The sequence below is a fragment of the Ceratocystis lukuohia genome (assembly GCF_044167205.1).
Source record: "Ceratocystis lukuohia strain C4212 chromosome Unknown Supercontig4_pilon, whole genome shotgun sequence".
NCBI lineage: Eukaryota > Fungi > Ascomycota > Sordariomycetes > Microascales > Ceratocystidaceae > Ceratocystis > Ceratocystis lukuohia.
The window spans coordinates 3577782-3603267 of NW_027263523.1; the positions used below are offsets into that span (position 1 = coordinate 3577782).

The 25486-nt window shown below is 44.1% G+C and overlaps 6 protein-coding genes across 6 annotated transcripts; 3 read left to right on the forward strand and 3 right to left on the reverse strand.

The window, feature by feature from the left end:
- Positions 1 to 4082: 4082 nt before the first annotated feature.
- Positions 4083 to 4925, forward strand: HOO65_040831 (uncharacterized protein; the record flags this gene model as incomplete). Its single annotated transcript, XM_071000750.1, has 1 exon — positions 4083 to 4925. The coding sequence occupies one exon, from the start codon at positions 4083 to 4085 to the stop codon at positions 4923 to 4925; it is 843 nt and encodes a 280-aa protein (XP_070859674.1).
- A 2427-nt stretch (positions 4926 to 7352) lies between these two features.
- On the reverse strand, positions 7353 to 8015 carry HOO65_040832 (triacylglycerol lipase; the record flags this gene model as incomplete). Its single annotated transcript, XM_071000751.1, has 1 exon — positions 7353 to 8015. One exon carries the CDS (start codon positions 8013 to 8015, stop codon positions 7353 to 7355), a length of 663 nt encoding a protein of 220 aa, XP_070859675.1.
- A 1522-nt stretch (positions 8016 to 9537) lies between these two features.
- HOO65_040833 (uncharacterized protein) lies at positions 9538 to 10733 on the reverse strand (the record flags this gene model as incomplete). Its single annotated transcript, XM_071002880.1, has 4 exons — positions 9538 to 9594; positions 9645 to 9736; positions 9794 to 9838; positions 9890 to 10733. The coding sequence occupies 4 exons, from the start codon at positions 10731 to 10733 to the stop codon at positions 9538 to 9540; spliced, it is 1038 nt and encodes a 345-aa protein (XP_070859676.1).
- Positions 10734 to 12892: 2159 nt separating this feature from the next.
- Positions 12893 to 13750, reverse strand: HOO65_040834 (kinase-like domain-containing protein; the record flags this gene model as incomplete). The annotated part of the gene is made up of 1 exon (XM_071000752.1): positions 12893 to 13750. One exon carries the CDS (start codon positions 13748 to 13750, stop codon positions 12893 to 12895), a length of 858 nt encoding a protein of 285 aa, XP_070859677.1.
- A 2125-nt stretch (positions 13751 to 15875) lies between these two features.
- HOO65_040835 (uncharacterized protein) lies at positions 15876 to 16729 on the forward strand (the record flags this gene model as incomplete). Its single annotated transcript, XM_071002994.1, has 2 exons — positions 15876 to 16596; positions 16686 to 16729. 2 exons carry the CDS (start codon positions 15876 to 15878, stop codon positions 16727 to 16729), a joined length of 765 nt encoding a protein of 254 aa, XP_070859678.1.
- A 7483-nt stretch (positions 16730 to 24212) lies between these two features.
- HOO65_040836 (Reverse transcriptase RNA-dependent DNA polymerase) lies at positions 24213 to 25273 on the forward strand (the record flags this gene model as incomplete). Its single annotated transcript, XM_071002927.1, has 2 exons — positions 24213 to 24603; positions 24738 to 25273. The coding sequence occupies 2 exons, from the start codon at positions 24213 to 24215 to the stop codon at positions 25271 to 25273; spliced, it is 927 nt and encodes a 308-aa protein (XP_070859679.1).
- Positions 25274 to 25486: the final 213 nt, after the last annotated feature.

The window sequence follows — 25486 nt, forward strand, 5'->3', positions numbered from 1 at the left end:
TTCGAAGAGGGTGCCCAAAGAAGAAGACTATGAGGGAAGGCAGGCTGAGCAAGTAAGTGTGTATCTATAGCCTAGCAAATCCAGGCAGGATATTTCGATTGTCGACTTTGCGTGTGCAGCGACGGGTTACACGATATAATTGTGACGAAGATTTGGTTTAACGATGGCCAGTGAAACTCAATAGGAAGTCCGAATCTGGTGGGTTTTGGAAGTGGCAGTCGCGGGCGGGCAGGGCAGCCTTAACAGTTGCTCTTTTCTTTTGCAAAAGAAGCAGCTGCCAAAATAAGAACAGTGGTCAACGATCAGATCAGTGATTGGTCGGTGATGTAGCAAGAAGACAGATCTAGAAAGAGAGGCAAAAGCAAGAGCAGGAAGCCAAAGGAGCCTCCATTTATTCATCCAGATGAAATTGCCATCATCTCGGATCCGTCGTGTATTTCGCGCAAAGGCTCCCCTCCCCGATAGGAGTCTGTCTTGTTCTCTTACCGCTGGTGTGCCTAAAAAAAGAAATAGCAAACTTCGCCGCAGTACAGCAAGCGCTGGTGCAGTTACCCAAGCTAGGAGTTTCCGCAAGAATGTTGCTCACCTGCTCATAGCAGCACCTGCCGCAGCACGCAGAGCAGCTGCCCGGGTTCGATCCGAGTCTTCTTACCTGCTATATTTTTTGAGCCAATACTATTTGAAAACTCTACACACAAACCCACTATTATTAGCACTGGGAACCGCACCATAAAACAGCGAGGCCCCAACTGTTGACGTCCGGCCTGACTATTAGTGCATTAGGTACGCACACCGCCGGGAGGTCCCTTATTTTGTTCAATATACTTGCACCCAGCTGTTTAAGCTACATAAGCACTGTATCGCGTTTTTTGCGTATACAGCACGGAGATAACCGAAAATAGACATACGCACACTGTTATAAAACTTGGCACGGTCGACGTGTAATGCAGATATTTCGGTCACGTGACTGCGGTCCGTTGTAGAGATTCGACGTCCGACAATCTCGGGCGAATATATGGCCAGCACCCAGCACATCCCTGAAAGCAGAACCTAGACCTATGGATACTATGCAAGATAATATGCATGTTACAATAAAGCCACCCCAATAAAAGTTCTCAAGAGATAGATGATCGGACGAAGTCCGTACAGATAATTCACGACACAACGCCTTGGGGTACAGCAACTGTCCCGGACCCCGGGCAACTAGCTACACAAGCGCACCTATTCAGGTTAGCCTGTACAGCGGCATAAAATCCGGCACGTATTAGCCATAGCCTACGTGTATGATAGGCTAGGCTATAGATTATGGGGCTCTATTGTATGGCGTGCTTGCGCTGGCTCTTAACCCAGTGTCCTGTCTGTCAATCGCCTTGATGCCTGGTACGGAATTCTATATCATGGACAAAACCATGGACGTTTCCCATCAGCGGTCAGTAATTCACCCAGTTTCACCGGTCATTATGTCTGGCGTGCGACAACCAAAGGGCCCCATTCGAGTATTCATCCAAGACGATGCACACATATACATGTGAGCCATCGTGCCGACTTTGCCACATACTGCATGTTATAGGCCTCTACACAGCAAACCTGAAGACGGATTTCTGTTGCATCTGTATGGGGCCACAGACAGCAGAATGGAGGGGCAAGGCCTCGGAGTGCTTAATATGGAGCGGAGTGGGTGGAGAGTTGGGATAGTGCTGAGACCAGACCACGAATAAGGCATCGTAGGCGTCACCCTGGAAGTTGCAGATCCCGCAAAAGTTACAATATTGTTCTTGCCACGAGCTATGAAAGCGCCTGTCGCTAGAAGATGAAAAAGAAGGAAAAAACAAAGCGGGATGTCAGGGGTTGATAATCCTTGGACTGGGGGCCAGGTGTCAGATACTATAATAAATGTTCATCCTCCATTATTCTCCATCTCATGTTGGTCGGTTTTAACGGCATTCCACCACAGAGGACACTTGTTTGGAGGCGTAGGGCATGGGGCGTGGGTATAGAATGGTACAGATCCACAGCCACACAGCGACGCATGGGCTGTAAGCGCCATAGTAAGCAGCAAGCAGCTCCTGGGTAAGATAAGATCGGGCAAACTCTGATGTAAAGTATGGGGCACATAACTATGCCAAGAGATAGAAATTAAGTCCTCGGGGAGGGCAAGCACATCGCCGATTGTAAGCTCAGTTACATTCTGTCCGAGATTTCAGGTTTTTCTGCCGGGGGTTAGACCCTTACTATGGATTTTGGTACCAGACTATATTATACGGCACGACGCCATGCCTCTCGCTGTTGTCGTGAAGAAGGTGACCTCAAGCTATTGTTGTGTGACAGATGAAAGGAAGAAATGAAATAGATATGTTTTCTATGACACCTGAGTGTAATCGATGCTCCGTAAAATTGAGCTCCTATGAAAGAAAAAATATTACTTTTGTTGGATGAAATGTTGGATGAGCATCTAGGCCTTTTGCACACTATCCCTAGGCTAGAGTTATTCTGATTAGGGTTAGCTTGGCCACAGACGTCACCCAGATTTTTGGAGCAGGCTCGAAGTGTGGACATAACTTGTTAGTTTGCATTGGAGCAACAATCTTGCCCTTTTCAATTGCTCACTGGTTATCAACAAGTTTACAGGATTGTGCAAAGGTTTCATAGTTACATGAATCGTAAAAGAAAGAATTGCTTGAGAATTGCTGAGACATGTGGTGTGGTGCTAGTACTCCCGCCACCTGGCACCAGGTGGCAGACAGCTGTTCAACTATAGCCATGACATTGATCTGCAAGTCGAGTTATCTCCATTGAGTAGAAAGGGATGTCTTTTAATTATCCATTTATAACGGCCCCTAGCCTTCTTGACAATCAATAGTTCGCTTCCAGCATAGTGTGAATAGGGTGTACATTTCACACTAGATCTGATAAAACACTTTACATAGCAAATACTTGACGAGAAGCTTAGGGTTAGTTCTCAATGACTGGATGGCTACACTTCATTCTGTAACACCTGAGTGCCCCCTGACTGACTTGAAGTCTCTCTGGAAGTCTTTGAAAGCAGTGACCACAGATGCCTACCCGATGAGCCCAATCGAGTGCCACCTGAGCGCGGGTGGCCGAGCTGTAGAGGTGAGGGTCAGTCTAAGTAGACTGTGGCTGGCATTTGGGGTGTAACTTGGAATGGGGAACCAGGGACAAGGGAATTGATGTAGACATTCGATGGGGGTCCTTCATCCATCTTCCAACCAGGCAGACTTTGCCTAGCACGCTATAGGGCACTCCTCCTGCTGTGTCTGGCGGTCTCCCATGTACCTTGGTGTCCAGACCTCAGCCTCAGGTCTGCGGCAACACGTCCCGGTCGGTGAGCAGTCAGTTGGCCATTTCTTTAACACCACCCAGCTGTAGGGGGGATCCTTGTGAATCTAGGTCTGGAATGAACTAAACAATAATCTGCTCTTCTAGATAATGGCATAATCTGTAGTGGAGAAAATTCACCTGGAAGATAGGAAATGGTGGTTAGGAGAAAAGTTGGGCGCTCACTTATAAGTTAGATTAACCTTTTCTGTTAAGTCCATTCTTGGGGCTCTGTCTTCGGCTTGATAATCTGCTGTATTATTCATTGCAGCTAGACATTGGCTGACCCGACTCAACTCCGAGATTGTAACTTGTCATTTGGCTTCAACTGAAAAGTAAGAAGCATGGCTAAAGCTTTCTATATCTTCATTAGAGTACACAAAGGTTTGGGAGCATGTGCTTCACATATATGGCAAGGAACTTCTCATTTGCAATGCTAGTGATGAGACCAACTTAGCCTACAGCTTATCTCCGGTGATACTTGAGAGGTGACTGAATACGGACATAGGCTAATATTTGATGCGTTATACCTGTGGCCTTATTCTTTTCTCTTGTTTTTGTGGACTTGACAACTGAATTTCTATACTTAAAATATCACATGATGCCAAAACACTGTAAGCTAATGGATGCATGACCGAAAGCAAAAAAATAAATACTACTTCTATGCACTGTCACTATTCCATGGCTGCCTTCAGTGTTTCCTCCAGGACGTTCTTTTATTCTGGTTTAACCTGTCATCCAACATGTTTCTTTTTCACCTCACTTCTCTTTGCCTGTCTTTGTTGTTCTTCACTGCTCAACCTATACAGGCTGCTGGGAAATCGGTAGAATTTACTATTCCCACGACTTCAAATCCTACTTCGAAACAATACCTAGAAGAGCACGGCTACAGTTTGTGCGATATCACTGATGACAACAGTGGCTTTAAAACCTACTCTTTATATTATGGTACATCATACAGTGACACAGTACAGGATCTCGCTCTCCATGTTGGCCTAAATACCGAGCGCAAAGTCACTACAATCTTCAACAACAACTTGGAGCATGAAGCCTATCGTGAGGGATATCTGGAGCTCGATGAGATTTTCCATAGTCTCTGCCTTAGTCAGAATATAGACTTCAACAGAATGGAGTGGATCGTCATGGATGTTTACGACAGGGACGTCAACGCGGCCATCAGACATTATCGCGGAAATAACCACCTTACCGACAAGGCCCAGATTAGAGTCACTCCTAAAGACATGGACTGGAGCACTTTTTCCACCATGCGTTACTACGAAACAGCAGCCAAAATGGTTCCTGGAAAGGAAATTGATAGGATCCTTGTGATACAGCAGGAAAGGCAGATGTATGGAGGCACTTTTCAGGCTGCGATTGTCGAAACCATGTGGTTTTCATTCAAAAGTCCTATGTCCCAGGATGGGGCCACCTCTGTTGATCCTGCTGATGCCCATGCTGCTGAACTTGTTGCTGAAGATAATTTGAAAGCTGCTGTACAGATTGCAAAGACTGCTTTCGAAGCTCATGTCAAGGCACTTTTGGAACATACAGCGCAAATTTACGCAGGGACTTATGTGGACAACTGAGTGGTCTTCCATCTGCATTTTCTTATCACTCTAACATCCAACATAACATGACATAATATATGATATATAACATGAATGGCCAGGGCATACACCAACTACGTGAATGCACCGAAAACATCAACCCTCAAGATAAAGCATGGTATAAAAACACAATATAGGAACTGGCAATGGGAGGAGATAGCTAGGATAGAGGCGAAAAGTGTCACGAATTCCAGGCTAGACTAGTGTCTGGATCCTTAGGGAACAAGGAATCCTAAGGATCAGCAGGAATCTAAGTATCCCTATAAAACAGCGGTACAGCTGGGCGATGTCTGAGCCTAAACGGGTAGAGGACGCTGGGCATGACCGATGATGGCCCGGGGTCCTCACAGATTTTGGAAGCAAGCCTATGAACTCGGGAAGAGCTCATGTATAAATAGGAGGCAAGCACACTACAATAACAATGGTAGGAGAGATCTCCATCGAACGTCCTTGCTTTGTTAGATGCTTACTTCAGTTAGTTCAACTCAAGACTAACTTCTTTAATTCTTTGTTGTACATTGCCACACCGTGCTTTGCCTTGTTACACAGAAGGTGACTCCAAGACCCAGCCTCATGCATGTCATATGTTAAAGAGCCAAATGCAAAGATCCAGAGGTCATCTGAGCCTGGCTTACACTTTTGTGGAACATGATTGCCAAATATAGCACTGTGAAGTCAGGCATCTAGGACTTTGACAACACTTGCTTCATGATAGGAATCATCTTAGCAGGTATAGTTGTCACAGGCGTGGAAAGATATTGCAATGTGAAATCAGCTCAGCCTAGAAACCAGGAATGGGGGCATAAGGGATAACACATCAGATCACTTTGCTGAGGCCAGGGGACCAGATTCTTCAGCAAGAGAATGAGATACTTGGTCAACATCAGTGTACTAAAAGGAAACAATTGTGAAATTCTCAATATAGCTAAAGGGCAGGATTCATCAGATCAGAAGGATATAAGTGTAATGTATACAACAAGAATGTACACCAAACAAGTGTACACACTAAAAATCAAACAACTTTACTTTGTTCAATCACTTCTTGACCATTAAATATGCCTCAACTAAATAATGAGGGTAGTTGGTATACTTCTTGCTCTTCAAGCCCTTTAAAATGACTGAACATTAAGTCTCCTACACGCTGCGAAGACATGAAGTGGGCTATTATAAGCCATGTCACCTGTTGGTAAGTGCCATGGGTTAGTTCACAGATTGTTTCACATGATCAGGTCTGGAGATGATCAGATATTACACATTAGAGAGGAAAGGAAAGGTAACTAGTCTAAAGTATTATGAGTGGTGAAGGTCCTTCTAAGCTAGCCCATAGGCTGACCAGTAGGCACGGCCCTTATAGTAAGTTCTAGGCTTCCAACTTCATCAAGTGATGATAACCAGACCTTAAGACATGATTTAGCCATAGATATGGCTATCAAAGATATAAAAACAAAGATCTGACTGACTATTATTCATGATTGGTTCAGGCTTGTGGAGGGAGGAGACGATGCGGAATGTGTTGTAGAATTGTGTTTATTGATTGTTCCCTCTCTCCTCCATCAGCCCCTGGGTCCTTTGACTATGAGATATGTACTTGGGTTTACAGTCATGTGTCCTCTCCTGTATATCGACTTGGTGCTACAGGTGAAGGCGCAATGCTGACAGACGCATGAAATCTTTATTGTTCGATGGGACATCAAAGGAGTCTAACTAGATGGTTATACTGGTGTGCAGGGTGAACTATATCTACTGGTTCTACTATGTTACTGCCCTGCCTCACTGGCTTCTATTCTCAGTGCTAAACCATTGTCAGGGCCGAGCCTGTGAGTGGAGGACCTACAAAACCTGCCTCACTAGCCTACTATAAATACCTCTCTCGCACTCGAGTCACTTGGATAGTTTTCTTCCCTTTCCCCCTTCAACGTTGAATCTCTGTTCATCTCTGAACCAGTTTACATGAACACCTGTGAACCAAGCCGTGACAACCACAACGTGTCTCTTCCCTGTCTGCTTATCCCACCTACCTGCCCGTGATATATAGCAATCCCATCTGGCAGGACTACAATATATTGCTGTTGTTCCAGGGGACAGTTCAGATCAGCCCCCATTTTGACATTCACCCCCTCCTAAATACTTTGGGTTCATTCCCTTTCCTTTTCCCCTTCAATGTGCAATATTTTACTATCTCCAGACCCATCTATGTCTGGCTCATGACATGGAGAATACTTTTTTATTTGTCGATTCCAATTTGTGTTATGACTAGTCTGAGATGGTTGAGAGTATTCTAGACCTTTGCCTGCTCCTATGGTGTTGAAATAGCACATCACAGGATTAAAGGATAGCCCGATGTCTCCTTTTTTCACACAGCTTGAGTTTTCAATTCCCAGCTACTATTGCAGCACTCCATGATTTTTAGAGCCCGCACATAGCAAGAATAACAGCATCTGATTCCTCCTCAGCATTGACATCACCAAGATAGCCAAGCTTCCCACATCCAATATCCGCAAATGCAACTGCTGCCTCTCCAACAACCTTTGCACTCCTTGGGGCAAAGACTCGAGACTCAACCACAGAGTCATCACTTGTTTGATACAAGGCATGTGCAGATTCTACATTCTTTACAAACAGTGCCTTTTGGCTGTATTGTGGTGGAAGCTTCGTGGCCAAGTCACCGGTCACGACATCTCGGTTGAGGAAATGTGTTGTTCGGTAGTATGAGCCAGCCTCCCACGGCAAGCCCGCCTTCATGAAGAATGGCTTCATTTCCAACGGTCTAACATAGGAAGAAAAATGGCCCATGATCACAGCTGTTCCTCCTTGACGCACATACTGTAGGACTGCCTCGTAGACGTGGGAATTCTTGGTTTCAGTGAGTGCTTCATCGGTTATTATGGCAGCAGAGAGTCGCGGCTGTTCCGACAGCAGTTTGATGGCCGAGTCTGCCTGTTTTATCTGCTGGAGGCTTGCCTTCGATCTGAGCTGCCCGAGTAGGGAACCATACATGTCATCGAAGTATGACTGGGAGTTGAGAGAGATCAGAGCGATTCGGGGCTTTTCCATTTTATCACTGGCCATGATTATTTATTCTCTATGAACAGTTGTCAGTTGTCGAATGTGGCAAGTCTTCTAAAGCAACAGGAAACTGTAGAAGAAGGAAGAGAATTTTGAGAGCACTTACATGCAATGCAGCCTGGGTTATTATAGTGAATGGGCTGGGATTTAAAGGATTGAAAGAAAGAAATAAACTGTGTATTTGGTGCCTTAGGAACAGCCTTTCGCAATAATTCTTGTTACAGGTACAAGACACAATGTTGCTAGACGTATATAATCTTTATTGATGAATGGGATGTAAATGGAGTTGTGACGGTGTGTAGGACGAACTATATCTACTCCACCATGCTTCTGCCCCGCTTCACCGCCTTCTATATTCAATAATACTCCGCAAAAGGAGGGGTTATTGACTACTGCCAATAGGCCAAGTAATTAATCCAAAAGAGAACGTGTTGTGTGGCGCACCATACATGCTGAGTGGCGTCCCATACAAGCCCTACTTCTTCAAAACCAAGATGCATGCCTCTTGTGGCTGAAAACCCATGGAAGAGTTGACACCCTGCCATGAATTCTCATGAGTGCAATATAAAAGGGCAATTACTATGTGGGCAACACATTTTACATGCTCTGATTGGCTTTGACTTACAGGTACAAGCCCCACAAAGGCGGTGAAGCTTGTGCACTAACAGCTACACCAATTCACAGCCTTTGTCTCCATAATGTTTGTGTTAAAATTGGTCCTTGTTTTTTTTATGTATTAAGTTAGAAAAAATTTCTTTTTCCTGTCTCTAATTATGTAGCACCTTTTTTCCACAGATAAGACCCAGTCTTATCTATTTACCCGAACCTTCTCCGGGGCACTCGTGGACGTTTTCTCAACAGTTTGTTTTAACTGTCTCCATCGAATCAGAGTGCATAAAATCTGATGCCCACATAAGCCTGATGCCTGTATGGCAAAATGTGATGCCCACGCAGTAATTGCCTAGAGGAAATGGGGGTGCGCATGTAGTGGTCGTCCTTTCGGCATAGCTCACACATCACAACAATGAAGTGCAGTGCTGTGATCAAATAGACGTCTATTCAAGTATCATGAGGGGTAAAGGTCCTTCCTTATATGGGTCTGCCGAAAAGGGGGATGCTCCACAGTAGCCAAAGGCTGATCAATAAGGCGCATCCCGCCCTTACAGGGTGCTCTACACTAGCCCATAGGATGGATAAATAGGCACACCCCAGGAGTGCATCGCTCATGTAAATGTCCTCTCAGGTTTGGATGGGGGGTGTGGGCTTGTCGTGTTTTGCCTGTGTTGACTGCGTTCCTCACTGTTGTAAGGCTTCACGAGATACAAGAAGATTCAATTGTATAACAGCTCTGTATTTAAGAAGAACTCGATAAGTTCTAAGAGAAACTAAAGGGACGGTGGTCAAGTGGTTTATATGTACGTTGGGAGAGATGCACTTTGGTAGGGGCTAGAGGGAGACGCTAGGAAGACACTAGGAGGACACTAGGTAGACGCTAGGGAGATGCTAGGAGGACACTAGGTAGACGCTAGGGAGAAAAGGGAGCTTTTGGTGCATCGTATGGTTTCCTGGGTGAGGGCAAGGCCTGAACCATACATGATCCATAGATCATTACATATAATGGTACGTCTGTACTAAAGCATTTGCCACCAGTTGGGATCTAGGCGGGTGCTCTTGGTTTTTCAGGTTCTCAATCTTGCCAGACGCTGGTGAGCTTGCTCCAGGATCTATTGATTCAGTAAATATTCTGCTCCCTGAATCAACAATATCCTTCAACACAGAACAGAGTAAATCTGGGGTGAATACATGTGCGGGCTTGTGTTCGATAACTAGAAGGTTTTTCACATTTGGTGAGTTATTAACTGTTCTCACAAATGTACCATCTGGCCTGATTGTGCGCTCAGGGGACCGCATTTTGATTGGCTGCGTTCTATCAGGATCTGGAGGTGAGATGGCAGGCCGCTTGAGATTACATCCTGCATTCAAGATATCTAGAGAGGGTCTACGACCACGCGAGGCAAAGGCAGATACGACAGTAACTGGCTCTGGAATATCAGCTCTAATGCTGGAAATATCCAAAAATTCATCTGCTAAGTTCTCATCATCTGAGCCCTTCATCCTGTACTCCTGGACCTGTTCCCATATCCCCTTGATATATGCTGTGTTTGGGTGGAATTCAACTCCCTCCGCTTCTTCTGAAATGATCTCAAGCCAGGTACTAGCGATTGTGGCGACAGGAAATTCAATAACCAAGGAACAGAACAGTGAAGATTCAATTTCACTGGCATGTGACACTTTTTGAGCCATCCCTTGCACCACAGAGGCATGTGAAAATGGCGGAAGCAATAGCTCATCACCAAAGGCATTAGAAAGATCAGTGAACTTTTGCTGGTGAAGCTCTGGAAACTCGTTCCATGGCAGCAGCTTCCTAGGACAGGTGCGACCAAGAACACATGTTGAGCTTGCAGCAGTGGTTTCCAGGCCTTTTTGGCGTACTCTGAGAGTTTGAAAGCAGTGAGCGTAGAGGTGGTAAATGTGTGCGTGGAGGGACTGCTTAGCTGTGGCGGCATCGGCACGCTTCTTTTCGGCATCGGCACGCGTCGTTTCAGCATCGGCATGAGCCTTTGCTTCCACAAGCTTTGAGTCTTTTTCATCGATAAGAGCCTTTGCTTCCACAAGTGCAGCCTTCAATGCTTCTATATTTGTCAAATCTAAATTTTCCATTTTGTAGGGCCGATTATTTCGTTTTTAAAGCAAAGGTCGTGCTGAAAGAACAATATTTAACTGTTGAAGAAGAGCATTAATGTTGCATAGTGTTAGCAATAGACATGAGTAGCAAAGAGGTTACTGTTGACATTTGACACCTAGGTGATGAGAATCCATGTGATAAATCCATATCACGTGACATACTTACGTAAAAAGTTAGTTTACCCCGCTCTCTATTGATCCTTGTCTCCTTTCCACAGATAAGAACCTTGTCTTATCTATTTTTCCTGAACCTTCTCCAGGGCACTCATGGATGTTTTCCCAACAGTAGAAATTGTTCCTTATTTTTTTATGTAAAGTTCATGAAAAGCTTGGCTACTCCTTTGTTTCTTTGTTTGATGATTGGTGTTTGGTTTGTTTTCATTCTTTCCTTCCTTTCCTTCCTTTCTTTGTTTTCTTTTTCTTTTTTTTTTTTTTTTGCCTATTGTTGGATAAATGTTGGATAAACTACATGGAGGATGGGTATTGTGGGGAATTTGCCTTCAGTCAGGTTAACCCTGGGTAAACCCAAGCCTGAATACTTCAGCTTAGTTGTCCATAACAGAAGAACTTAACACCTTAGAGAATGAATAGAAAGCAAGCTTCACCAATTCGATCAATCTGTATACTAGCACAGTTCCACATGCGGTTGTACAGGATCACGAGTGACTTCTAAAGTGATAATATCTGAATTCAGTAGATTGTTCTGACACCTGTTGTACTTTAACCATGGTAGAGCGGAAACGAGCAACAAGGCAACTTGGGAGCAATTGCACTTCGCTCATCAAAACTCTATAGTGAACCTTGCAGAGGGTTAATTTCTATCCAGTCACCAGTCTGGCATCATTGGATCTCTGTGATTCCCATAGACATTAAATATATTCAAGTTCAAGTTCAAACTTGGCTACTCCTCTTTTCATACATACTACCCCTTATTTAGATAAGCACATAGTGTCATTGGTTTACCTAAACTTCATATGGAGCTCGTTTGGAAGTCTGCTTTTTAACATCCCCCCCCACTCTCCTAGAGTTCTAGATAAGTGGGTTTCTGCAGCCATTGCCCTAAATTCAGGCATCTTTTGTGGACCCAGTGGTTTTGTTAAGCCATCCACTGCCATGCTACTGGGACAAATCCGATTTTTACTGAACCTTTTTTCACCCACTGTTTGACAGCATGGTACTGTGTGTCAATGTGTTTGGTACCCTTCTTAACTCCTAATGATTTAGCTATCTTAATGGCTGCTTGATTGTCTCTGAAAACCAAGGTTTTGTTTTTCAAGTATAAACTTAGGCATTCTTTCATTTTAGTCTCAAAGATCCCAATGATTTTGTTTAGTATACATCATAAGTGTATACCCTCTTTCACACATGGTACTCAGCTTCTATAGTTGATGTTGCCACAGTTGCTTGTTTCTTGGAGCTCCAGCTTATAGCCCCTCCAAGTCCAATGAACACTATCCTGCTGACTGACCTGTGGTCTTTTGCATTTGCATAGTCTGTGTCACTATATCTGACAATATCCATCTCCCCTTGACGCACTTTGTAGCATATGGAAAAGTTGGATGTATCACGCAAGTAGCACAGCACTCTCTTGAGCCATTCCATGTGTTTTGGCGTTGGTCAGCACAATCTTCTAGAGAGACTGCTTTCTCTCCTCATCAATCAATAAAGGTTCTTTGTATACCATAGCAGCGCAGTCTAACCGTAACACTTATATTGGGAGCTGAGGTTATGATCATCAGGGCTGTGAAAGGCGTCTCACCTCCTTTTCTCTGGACAAGGTGCAACCTTGATAGTGCCTACTATGATGGCCTATGAGCCCTTCAATCCTGTAACACGACTGATGAGATAAAAACCAGGTATTAACATGTATAGAATCGCATGGGGGGCTTAGTTCATACACAACAAGTACTGAGCATCTAATAATATTTCATCACTCATAATGCTCATGAAAGCTGATGTCCTAAGGCAGTGGCTGAATCATAAATGCCCGACTTGCTGATAATCCCCCCTCTGGGCCCCACGAACAGAATTCCTTTCATGCTAACTTGATGTTAGTCGGCCTATATGTTTAACGAGCATTATGGATAAAGAGGAAGATGGTATTACTTACTCGTGCAGCTTTGAGTATGTTAAGACTACATTTCAACCTTCATATTTGACAACCAAAGAGACTCATTTGGATATTTATCTAAGACTATGCATAGATATTCGTGCCAATCGTCGTGCCAATCGCCATTGGCAAACTCAGCCATAGAGTATTCCCAGTATGCAGGATACCAGGACACAGACTCCCAGTCGATAATGACTGGAACTCCATCATCCTGCACAATGATGTTGTTCCTCTGAAAGTCATTGTGGGTGAAGATGGGCGTACCACTGCCACAAAGGACAGTTGGCAGGATATGTTGGTAGTACTGAGTCTTGTAGGCCATACGCTCGCCAGTTACGAGGGAGTATATTCGAATGATACAGTCTATCAGTTCATCCTTGGTTGCAAAGGATCCCTTGATATCATTGATATCCTGTGTCGACAAAAACATATCGTCGAGCAGTGGCCCACCGTCAATGTTACCGATAAGCCCCGGGTGCTTCAGTTGCCGAAGCTGATCGAAGTATGCCCGAAGAGTGTTGGCGATAGAGGTTTTGCGAGCTTGGTCGAGGCTACCCCACAGGTTTAAGAGCGTTGTGCCCTGAACATATTGCATGACAATATATGTGATGACACTCTGCTTCTCTTGACATTGGTAAATGGCGTAGACCTTGGGGACTGGCACTGTCGTAAATTTTGCGACGTACAGCATGTTATGGGCCTCGATGGGTTGAACTTTCACACCAAACTTCATGACAAATTTCTGCTGTATTCCCACAAGGCGAGCGCCAGGTTTGCTAGGGAAGACTTCAGAGCTGTCCATGTCATTTGGAGTTGGCAGTGGAATGGGATAGTTCTGAGACTGGTCTATGAACAGGACATTGTATGACATTGGCTCAGACATGACGCATTTTATGCTGGGTGATGGTGATGTTATTAGTAACTAATGAAGCACTTGTTGTTGTTGTTGGTCATCTACTACATGAGAAAGAAAAGTAGAAGAAAGTGTCAGTAACCTAAGTCATGGTTACCAAGTTGTTGACCCTGATCCAGTTCACCCTTACATTAGGGTTAGCATCAAGACATCAAGGGTCTTCATCCAAGGCCCAAGCACTCAACCCAGAACATGGTAGCAATGGATATATAAACCGGCTGAGATCTGTCCCTAGGACTAGACTTAGATAGAGAAAGACAACATGAATAATCACTCAATCCTCCCTTCTTTCTCTTCTTCACAGGACATTCAGTATATCCTCCTAATATCTACTGTTAGAAAGAAAGACTAGCTACTACTTGGGTATCACCTTTTTTCTACATGGGCATCAGTCTTATGTGGGCATCACAGTTTCCATACTCTGATTGGCTCTAGCTTACAGGTACAAGACCCACAAAGGCAGTGAAGCATGTGCACTAACAGTGGGCCAAATCTCAAGCATTCTTTATAAGTAATGTACATGTAACCTGAGCACTGCAGTCAACTGAGTGCTGCACTTTTCTTAACCTCTCTTATAGAAATGGTGATAAAAACACCACAACCTATTTAATCAATTCAAACTACTCACTATACTCTTCCCCAGATGTCTCAATCACTACTTGACAAGTCCTTGAATTATGGCCAGGCTGGATGTAGACACATTCATGCTGAATACCCCTGGTCATGCTGACCTCCTTTGACCACTCCTCTGTGATGATGCAGCCACTATCTGTGCATCAATATCCATCTGATCAATTGCTTCCCTTCCTTCTTGTACTGTCTTAACCCCTCTATTCTGTAGTCTAGCTCTTTTTGCCCACTGGCGCCAGCTAAGTATCTCATTTGCCTCCTGAAGGTCTTTGTTCTCAGTAGCTAATAGGGCAACCTGATGCATAACTGCCTTTGTGCCCTTCCCAAGAGACTTTGGGGCTTCAAGAATTCACTCTGGAGCTTTGAACGCCTTTCTGAGCCCATGACAACTATTCTGTTTGCAGTCATGCCCATAAGGAAACCAGTCTCATCAAAGTTATAGATATCATCTGATCAGATCCTATACTTTGCAATCGTGTTCACCACAAGCTGAAACCAATCACAGATAATAGTTGGATCTTCACACTTGGCTCTCTGATAGTTGTATTTCTGAAAAAAACATGTCTTTAGGTCTGGGTGTCACTTGACAAACTTTGAAGCCTAGTGCTTGCCGACAGATGGCGCATAGTGGTCAGCAAGCAATTGATCAGCCATTTCTTGAACACCATGAAGCTAGGGGGAAATCCTCACAAATCTGGGTAGAGAATAAAGTTCTTAAGAACCTGAAGGGTTCTACCACCAATAGTAGTAGCTGACATCTTAGGTTGTTGAGAATCAATTGATCAAATGAAAATTTAGGTGTAGGAGGGAAAAGTGCAGCACTCACTTGACTGCAGTGCTCAGGTGACATGTACATTACTGTTGAAGCAAACTTCCCAACAAGTTCCAGATGAAGTTCAGGTAAACTGATAAGACTTTGTGCTTATCTTAAAAAGAGGAGTATTTAGGAAAAGAGGAGTAGTAAAACTTTTTATCTAGTTACTTTGAAATAATAAATCTAAGGATGTTGGAATAATCTACTGAATTCAGATATTATCACTTTAGAAGTCACTCGTGATCCTGTACAACTGCACGTGGAACCGTGCTGGTATACAGATTGATCGTTATGGTGAAGCTTGTTTTCTATTCATTCTCTAAAGTGTTAAGTTCTTCTGTCATGGACAACTAAGCTGAAGTATTTGGGCTCGGGTTTACCCAGGGTTAACCCGACCGAAGGCAAATTCCCCACAATACCCGTCCTCCATGTAGTTTATCCAGCATTTATCCAACAAAGGACCAATTTCATCAAAGACTCTTGATGTCAAAAAATAAAGTAAAAATAAAAAAAAGGACTAATTTCATCTGGTTATGAGCCTTTTAACAAATTACCTTCGTTAAACGATTTCCATATTGTTATTTATAAGTCAATTGAGACTTATTATATTTTGTGTGATTGTGTACAGAACAACACTCAATAACAACCAAGATGTCAGTCATACTACACAGCAGTAACTGGAAGGAGTGGGATAACAACTTCCTGGTTCAGCTCCAAAACGCTGGACTACACTACCTACTCCAGAAAGACCCTATGGAGGGCATGGAGAGGGCGAAATCTTCTGGCTCAAGCAACAAATCAAATTATACTAAAGATCTAGAGGCAGCTAAGAGCCTGCTAGTTCTTAGTTTGGATAGGTATTTTCAAACTATCGTTGAAGGAGAGGAAACCCTGCTTGAGGCCTACCAGGTATTGAAAGACGCTTGCACTCCTGACCCACTTGAGACAGCATACGAGGAGTACAAGAGGGTGCTCCGATCCCCCTTAGCGAAGGACAAGACCATGTTGCAAAACTGGCTGTACTTCAAAACAGTCCACATCCAGTGTTTCATGGATGAAGATAGTGAAAAGGACAAGGAGATGAAGAAGATGCGCGCTTTCAAGCAATTCCTTTGGCAACTTCCAAAAGCATACAAGGAGGTGATCCTTGAGAACACCTGCGCGAAAAACGACATCTCGAAGACAATTGCCTCTCTCGAAAAAGTCCAGAACGATACCTCGGGAGAAGAAAAGGACAAGAAGACCAAAGGAGATAGGCCAAAGGTTAAGTGTACCAACTGTGAGAAGAAGGGACACTTAGCTGCTGACTGCTGGTCGAGAAAAAAGACCAACTCCGACCAGAAGGCCCAACTGGTCAACCAAGATGCTCAAAGTAAGTGCCCTGAATGCCACAACTGGGTAATCGATTCTGGATGCTCATGTCATATGACGAAAGAGCTAACAGTGTTGAATAATGCACAGAAAACCCGGGAGACGGTAAAAGTGGCGGACGGGAGAAGCATTGAAGTGTCGAAGGTTGGATCAGTAGCCATAGAAACTGGGAATAAAAGTCTTACCTTGTCAAAAGTGTTATACGTGCCAGGCTTGACTGAAAACTTGATTTCAGTCATGGCTTTAATGAAAGAAGGCAAATCCGTCTTATTCAACAACATGACAGTCACAATAAGCGACAGTGAAGGGGAAATAATTATCCCGTTGAGGAAAGACGACTCCATCACAAGCACATGTTTCACAGTGTATGATGATCTACACAAAAGATTTGGACACGTTAGTGACAGAAGGTTGAGAGTAATCAACCCAAACAAGACCCCTCTAAGACCTGAGGACTACAGGTGTGAAGATTGTTCGCAAGGTAAAATAACTAAAAGCCATGGCTAGTCATCAGTGTCGATTGCAGCAGAAGAACCACTCGATAGTGTGTCGATTGACGTATCAGGACCACACGAACCTGGAAGAAATGGTCACCAATGGTACACCATTGTAGTTGATAATTTTTCCTGGTATAAGTGGCTATTGCCATTGAGAAAGAAAAGCGAGGTCCAGCAAGCACTAGACGAATGGAGAAGGGGCATTGAACTTAAGATGGGTAAAACCATTAAACGAACAAGAAGTGACAATGCACCAGAGCTCAAGCAGATTTTTGAAGAATGGAAGAGGCTTAATGGCACAGAAACAACTTACACCTTACCAGACTCATCCAACCAAAACAGCATTGCTGAGAGAGCGATAAGAACGGTTGACGAGGGAGTTAGAACATTGCTATTAGAAACTCAACTGGGTAAGAGGTTTTGGGTGGAGGCTGCCAAGGCGACAGTCTATATATCGAATAGGACGCTGAGTTCACAAGGGGTTCCACACACATTGTTCTTCGGAATAGAGCCAAGGACAGATCACATCTGTCGATGGGGATGCCAGGTCATTAGACACCTGCCCACATCGAAACATGGACCTAGGGGGAGTGAATCTCTCTTGTTAGGCTATGATGAAAACGTAGATGGCCGCTACGTCGTGTGGGACGTTAATGCGAGCAAAGTACGTGTTTCCGAGTCAGTGCATTTCTTTGAGAATATGCAACCAAAAGAACTGCAACAAGAGGAGTTGCGAAGTGAGGTATGAGAAAGTGAACCAGTGAGGTTACCTGTCCTCACTAGGCGATTCCCAGCGAGGAACGAGCCTGTGGAGCCGATGCCGGCACCAGAAAAAGAGGAAATAACCTCATTAAAAAATGCAGCAGAAGAAATTCAATCACCAAAACCTTTTTCAGGAACGAAGACAGTAACAGGAATTGATACAGCACAGTTAGACGCAGTTAATGCGAGAATAAACTTGCTGATAGAATCGCTGAATCGAAACAACCCAAAGCGAAAAAATAGCGAAGGGTATGAATTGATGGAGGAGCAGCCGCTGAGAAGCAAACAGAGAATAGACGAGGAGGACAGAACGACGCAAAGAGCCATGATAGCGTTGTCCGAGCCTTTTATGACACTCAATCATGCTATTCTGCACCCAACTGAAAGCGAAGGATGGAGAAGGGCCATTGATAGGGAGTTAAACACTCTGACTGAATTCGGGACCTGGCGCTTTGTTCCCAAACCAGAAGGATGTGTCCCAATAGACACCCGCTTCGTCTTTGCCAAGAAGTACGACCTTGATGGAAAACTTGAGAAGTACAAAGCAAGGTTGGTTGTGTGAGGTTTTAGGCAGGAGTATGGTGTGAACTTTTTTGAAAGTTTTGCACTAACACCAGGCAGTGTGACTCTGAGGTTATTTTTGGCATCTGTATGCCAATATGACCTGGAATGTCACCAGATTGATGCATGCAATGCGTTTGCACAAGTATTCAGGGTCGGGTTTACCCAGGGTTAACCCGACTGAAGCCAAATTCCCCACAATACTCATCCTCCATGTAGTATCCAACATTTTCAATGTATAAAATTTAAGGACTAATTTAACCAATATAAACTATGTGATGTGGGTGTGCCATAGTGTGGCTGAGACTACGCATCACCACAAGCTGCACACTGTGTAGTAAAAAAGGCATTAGCTTTTCCATCAATCAGACATTTGGATACTTCTAATCTGGAGATGTTGCAATTCTTCTCATGGGATGGTTTTTCCCCTTGCCCATCACTCACTAGTCCTATACTAGATGGTCTTTAGCTTTCTTTGCTTACATTTTGCAAACACACGCCAAGCTTACTACATTCAAGTAGTCAACAAGGGCCTAGTTCCCCCTAGTGCTTATCCTACTTGGCCGGAGTTAAGCTACATAAGCAAAAGGATCCTAGATCTGGCCTGGGCGAATGTTAGCACCTTTGACATTGCAGGGCCATGAGCTTGTCTCCAGTGACAAAGATGGAAGCCCAGTGCTTGCCGACAGGTGACGTGTCGCGGTTGGCGAGCAGTCAGTTGGCCATTTCTTCAACCCCACATAGTTGTGGGGGAAACCCTCAAGAATCTAGGTTAAGAATGGACTTGACAATGGCCTGCTCTTCTAGATCAGATAGTCTCCATGAGTGAAGGGTCTGAAGAGTGGGAACAATATTAGCCTCATTATTTTCGTTTTGCCATGTTTTTGGTGAACAAATAGTCAATTAGATGCGAAGAGGAGAGATTCGATGATTTTTGGTGCATTCGCTTATCATTGACGTCACATGTGAGCCATGTTGCAATTTCTATAAGCCAAGAACTTGCAGTGGCTCTCAAACGAAAGGCGCCTAGAAAAATGTTGTGTTGGACGTGAAGATCTTCAAGCCCATTGTCATATGCCAGGCAAGCATGCTGTCAAGGCACGTCATGTTCCTTCTATCATTCTATAAATACACAATGTAGTGAGGAAATAGAAACGGGAAAGAATGATTGGTTGGAGTGTCCCTGGCACTAACGAATACCTTCATCATGATAGAGTATCTTCACACGTTGTACCTTTCATCAGTGTTTGGCTTAGAACTAGCAGTCTATGATTGTGGTCGTATTACACGCTTGAGACGAAAAGCGTAGCCAGCCATAGCTTTCAAAAAGCCTCCGGCATCTTATTAGCGTGCAACGAGTCTGACAGCAACGTACGTGCATGCATGTGCACCATCTATCACTGTTTTCCCCGATCCCCACAGTATGCTTTCGGATTTACATGCGGCTAGCCTAAATTCCATTGGCTCTGCCTATAATGCTACGCCTCTTCAATGTATGCAAGTGGCTGTAGATGAGCACAGATCAGTGGAGAGTGCCTTGTGAGTTTTATATACTTTTTCTTGCTTTTCTTCATGATAGATGTCATCATGTCTAGTCATTGCTATGACCATCATGCTAAGATTGAATAGAAACACCTACTACCTACACAGTGTGCAGCTGGAACTGCCTGGAGAAGCCTCTACTATGAGGGGATGTTCCAATACTTTATTGCTGAGTGCTGGCCAGTGCCTTGGAGACCCCAGTGGCAATATATCAGCCAATTGCACCATAGCACCTGCTTCATGTAATTAACTCTACTCAGTGTTTGTTGAGAAGAAAAGGATGAATGATTAGCCCATCTGTGTATTGCATGTCAGTGGGAGGGGAGACATAGGGCTGGCATAGGTCAAAGTGTCAAGACTAAGCCTAGAAGTGGGAGCTAAACAAGTTTGACAAAATACAAGTGCAATGCCCTACAAAATAGCCACATTATGCAACCTTAATACTCCAACGTGCATAGCTTGTCCCCTTTCTCCCTTGATATGAAATCTTTGATTATCTCTGCACCTGCTTGTATAGCCCATTGACAACTGAGCCAGAGACAAATATTTGTAGAATAGATGTCAGATCGCTTGATCTATTCAGGTTTCAGCTATCCTTCTTCCCATGCTTTGATTCCTGTATATACCAACATTCACATGGCCTCATGGTAGGGTTTCAACCTTTATGGGAGACAGCATGGGTATTGGCTTTGAAGGAGTGGGACATGTGTGGAACACAGCATCTACCCTAGCACTAGCAGTGCGATGGATATAGTTGTGATAGACCTAGAGAATCAACTCTAAGTCATCATATAATGTGTAATTATAGAAAAAGAAGTTTGGAATGACTGAGCAATAGCCCATTGGATTTAATAGGTTTATAATTGTGATGCGCCTACAACATCAACTCCAAGTCGTCATGTAAGCTGCAACAGAAAACGAAGCATCTGAATGACTGTGTAATAGCCCATTGGATTCCATACGTCTAACTCCGGTTCAGGCGGACTAGGCCTATATCCGCAAGTATTCGTTCTATTGTCAGTTCTGGCACTATGATTAATATAGCTGCTATAGAATTGCATTTGGTTCATGCTGTAGTTAGTTAAAATTCAATACACTGTTGTCTTATTTCTGCCATCAACATGGCTTGAGCTTTCTTGAGGTAAAGATAGTGGTGTAGTTGGAATTGTTCTGTTGCTGAAGAGTACTACTATATACATCTATAAAGGCACCTCATTTCTTCACAACGAATACTTCTTCTTTGCATTTATTCATCACACCTACCTCAGTTCTTCTCTTCTCATTCATTGCCTTTGCCAATAGAGCTTTCCTGAAACTTTCTTTTCACTCTGGTTCTTTGTCATATTCTCCCCTTTGTACTACTATTCTTCAACTTCAAAGTTTGTTTCCTCTTTATAAACAATAACACAACAACTACCAATCAGCAACTATGCAACACTGGCTTATAACCCTACTCTTTGTCTTTGCTATCAATGCAATGGCAGCTTCTCTTGGAAGTGTTCAGAGTGGTGAAAATGCTGCTAGCATTGCTACTGTTGACAGTACTGCAGATGCTGAAGAGGCACCTAGCACCAATGACCACCATCTCAATCCACGAGGCATCATCAGCGCTTACAGCCTTAGTGGTGACCATTGCTTATTACTCGTAAATGGAAGATTTGTCACTGTCAGAGGAAGATATGTCCATGTTCCCAGAGTATTGTGTAAACACTAAGGCATGATTGAAATGAGCATCCTTGCCCCTAGTGGCCTTCTTTTATCATTGCCATGGGCACAGAAAGACAGAGAATAATGTGCATCACAAGGATGTGCTGCAGTCAAGCATGCATTGCCCTCTTTTTATACACTTGAGATAGAAATTCCAATAACAATACAATACATTATTTAATAAACCCAAGATACTTGCTATTCTCTTTCCCAAATGTCTGAACCACTAGCTGACATGTTCTTGCATTATGACCAGACTTGCCACAGACACTGCAATGCTGAATCCCTAGAAGCACTGTGTTACAGGACTAGTAGGTGATACTAAGTTTGCTGATTGATGACTTTATTGTCAGATGAGGGAGAAAGGAAGAAACTATCTAAAGCCTTTGCTGGTGGTGCCCCCTCTTTATCTTCTACAAGATTTTCTGGCACCTCTGGCTCCACTCTCCTATTCCAGCCTAGTCCCTCATCCTTTGCTAGTCTACCCTCTAATACAGCTTATCAGCTTATGTTGCAAGAGTGGCAGGATCAAAGGGCAGGAGTCTGTCTAGGTGATGTCCCAAGGCCCATTGACTTTCCAGCCATGCCCAAGCCACCACAGAAGACCATTTGCCTCAAAGATGCACATGGGCAGCCAGTCTATTTGACTGTGGATAATTTTTATGAGAGGCAGCGGGATGTGTGGGCTAGGGGTGACAAGGTCCTAAACTGGCAACAGCTGCCCCAGAGGCTGTTGGACAATGGAGCTCGGATGCTCTCTAGCGGTGAGATGGTTAACTGTTGAAAACCAGTGGTCCTATTAACATTTCAGAAATCATCTTGTAGGTTGAATTATGTAGAATTCTATGTAAAGTAAATGGCGTTTAGAACCCCTTGGTACAGAAGAAGCTAGAAGCTGACTGAACTCTGCCTGATAAAAGTGGACAAACTGGTTTCAATGCCTAACATTCAGCAAAATTAGGCACCTGTGGGGAGGGGAAGATGCTGAGCAGCCCATTGAAATTATACCTATGGGTTGGCATGCACAGCCTGGACCATTGGAAACCTCATTCGAGTATTTCTATTACCAGAAACAATCTGAGAACCGAGAGACAATGGCTATGCATCCAGATGACTGGGATTGGAACACAGCATGCTGGAAGAATTCTCTTGGCCATATGCTTGTGGAAGACAGGCTTTGAATACCTTTGAAGTCATTACATGCCCAATCTGATGAGACTTGATACATTTTGAAGCTTTCCTTTTCATAGACTCAACTTTCTCAAATCTAGACAGGCTCACACTTTGTACTTGTGACCAGCTGAGTACTGTGGGTGTTATGCCTGTGTCTATGATACAGCAGTTGTAACCCTGTGACTATTGACCACAGTAAACAAGCGCTATAATCACTCACGTTGATGCGTATAAATACATGAGTCTTGTATGAATAGCTATCATAAAATGTAGGTCGATTCTCTGATTCTAAAAGCTTGATGAAGAAGGAAGCAAACTCTGTGACAGACTTCTGAAGCTGGCACTTTGTAAGTCTATCTCAGAGTGGGGTCAGGGTCTGATTGTCATGTGACCCTGAACCCTAAAACCTACAGTACACACTCTGATTGGCTCTAGCTTACAGGTACAAGCCCCACAAAGGTGGTGAAGTATGTGCACTAACAGTGGGGCCAAATCTCAAGCAGCAACACTACAGTTGCTGTGAATTTCTTCTTCCAGAAGGGCCATTTCACAGCCTTTGTCTCTATACTGCCTTTATGTTCAAATATAACCACTTGACTGAGTAGGGGCAGCTGCATCACAGTACTTAAGAGTAATAACATAGAATAAAGAAATCATATGTCAGGGTAGTGAGTGAAGTCTTCAACACCATGAGTATCCCTCCCTTTTTACATTTCTTTGTGTAAGGATCAGCCATAGAAATGGCCAGTGAGAGAGGTACATTGGCAGAATTCCAGAGCATGGAATGCACTAACACACATATTTCCAGCCAATAAGAGTGTGTAAAATGTGATGCCCACATAAGACTGATGCCACTGACTAGGGAGGGGGCACATAAAAGAAATGGGAGTGCACATGTAGGCGTCGCCCCCTCTAAGCAATCAGGCATTGAAATCAAGAAGGCCTTGGTGACGTCCACAGTCGCCAGGGCTTTCTCAGTCCAACATCACAATCACTTCGACTGCCTTCGAGACAGCTGGATCTATGACACTCGTCTCTCGCCGATCGAACCAAAATAAGATCCAAGCAATCAATCCTTTTGGCAGAGTCTGCTTCGATTTCATCCAGATGGACTGCGCCTACAATGGTATGGAATGGGGGCTTCAACTGGCTGATCAGATCAGTCATGCACATTGCTCTGCACGTTTATTCTTCTAGCTCGAAACCAATATGGCCACAATGTCAGGTGTTTTCACTCAGACAATGATTGGGTGCTCTTAGGAGCACCATACCACGAACTCACCCAGAAATTTGTAATTATCACTGAATCGAGCGCCACCTCCACAAGGCCCATACGCTTCGAGGACCTCTTCCACATGATCTATGGCCAGAAGTCATGGAAGCGGCTGTATATCTCCTTAATCGTACTCCCACTCGACCACTCGCAATTGAGGATGAAGGCAAGCTCAGATATCGGACGCCATTTGAAGCGTTACACAGATACAAACCTTCACTCGCCCACAGACGCCCATATGGATGCAAGGCATACCTGCTCATCCACAAAATACTGCATCGAATGAAGCTCCAATATCGTGCGCACATTGGTTATCTTGTCGGATACCATTCAACCAACATCTTCCAGATCTGGGTGCTGAGTCAGCAAGCAGTCATTCACACACGAGACGTCACTTTTGACGAAAAAAACTTTTACGACCCACGAAGTGTCGACCTGGCAATCCTGCAGCCAATACAACACTTCATCAGCACGATTGAACCAGACTCCACTGGTACCAGCACCTCACCAACACGCTTCTAGACATCAGACTGGTACCTGTGAATGGATGCAACTGTCTGTTCAAGGATCCAAATGGCACTCTCTTGGTCATGTACTACGTCGATGACCTGATATACACAGCCACAGAAACTGATGAACTGCATGCATTTGAAAGAAAGATTGCAAAGATTTACGAAACCAATTTCCTTGGACCAGCAAGTTGGTTTTTGGGAGTCAGAATCTTACGAGATCGCAGTCAGTGGAAGCTTTGGCTTGTACAAGACATGTATACCAAACAACTTATCACTAAGTTTAACATCGTCACCACGCACAAGTACCAGACACCCGTGAGGCCTGACAATATGGCACCACGAGAAAGCACGCAAGCACAGCCCGACTTTGTCAACCTATATCAACAGAAGGTAGGGTCATTAAATTGGCCAGCTGTTGTCACACGTCCAGACATCGCTTTTGCGGCTTCTCAACTTGCACGCTTTATGTCGAATGCTGACAGAGCACTGGCATATCTCGCGTCCACACCTACACTTGCAATTGAGTACTCATTGGATGCCATGGAATCAGTCTTTAAAGTTTACGAATCAGTGTCACGGGTTGGATACAAGATCTTCATTGTAGCCGGTTCGGAGGTTCAAAGAACATGCATTAAGGAGGAAAGGGAATAACTAGCTAGACTATACTGTTAGGGTTAGTTAGGGTTAGGGTTAGGGTTAGTTAGGGTTAGGGTTAGGGTTAGGGTTAGGGTTAGGGTTAGGGTTAGGGTTAGGGTTAGGGTTAGGGTTAGGGTTAGGGTTAGGGTTAGGGTTAGGGTTAGGGTTAGGGTTAGGGTTAGGGTTAGGGTTAGGGTTAGGGTTAGGGTTAGGGTTAGGGTTAGGGTT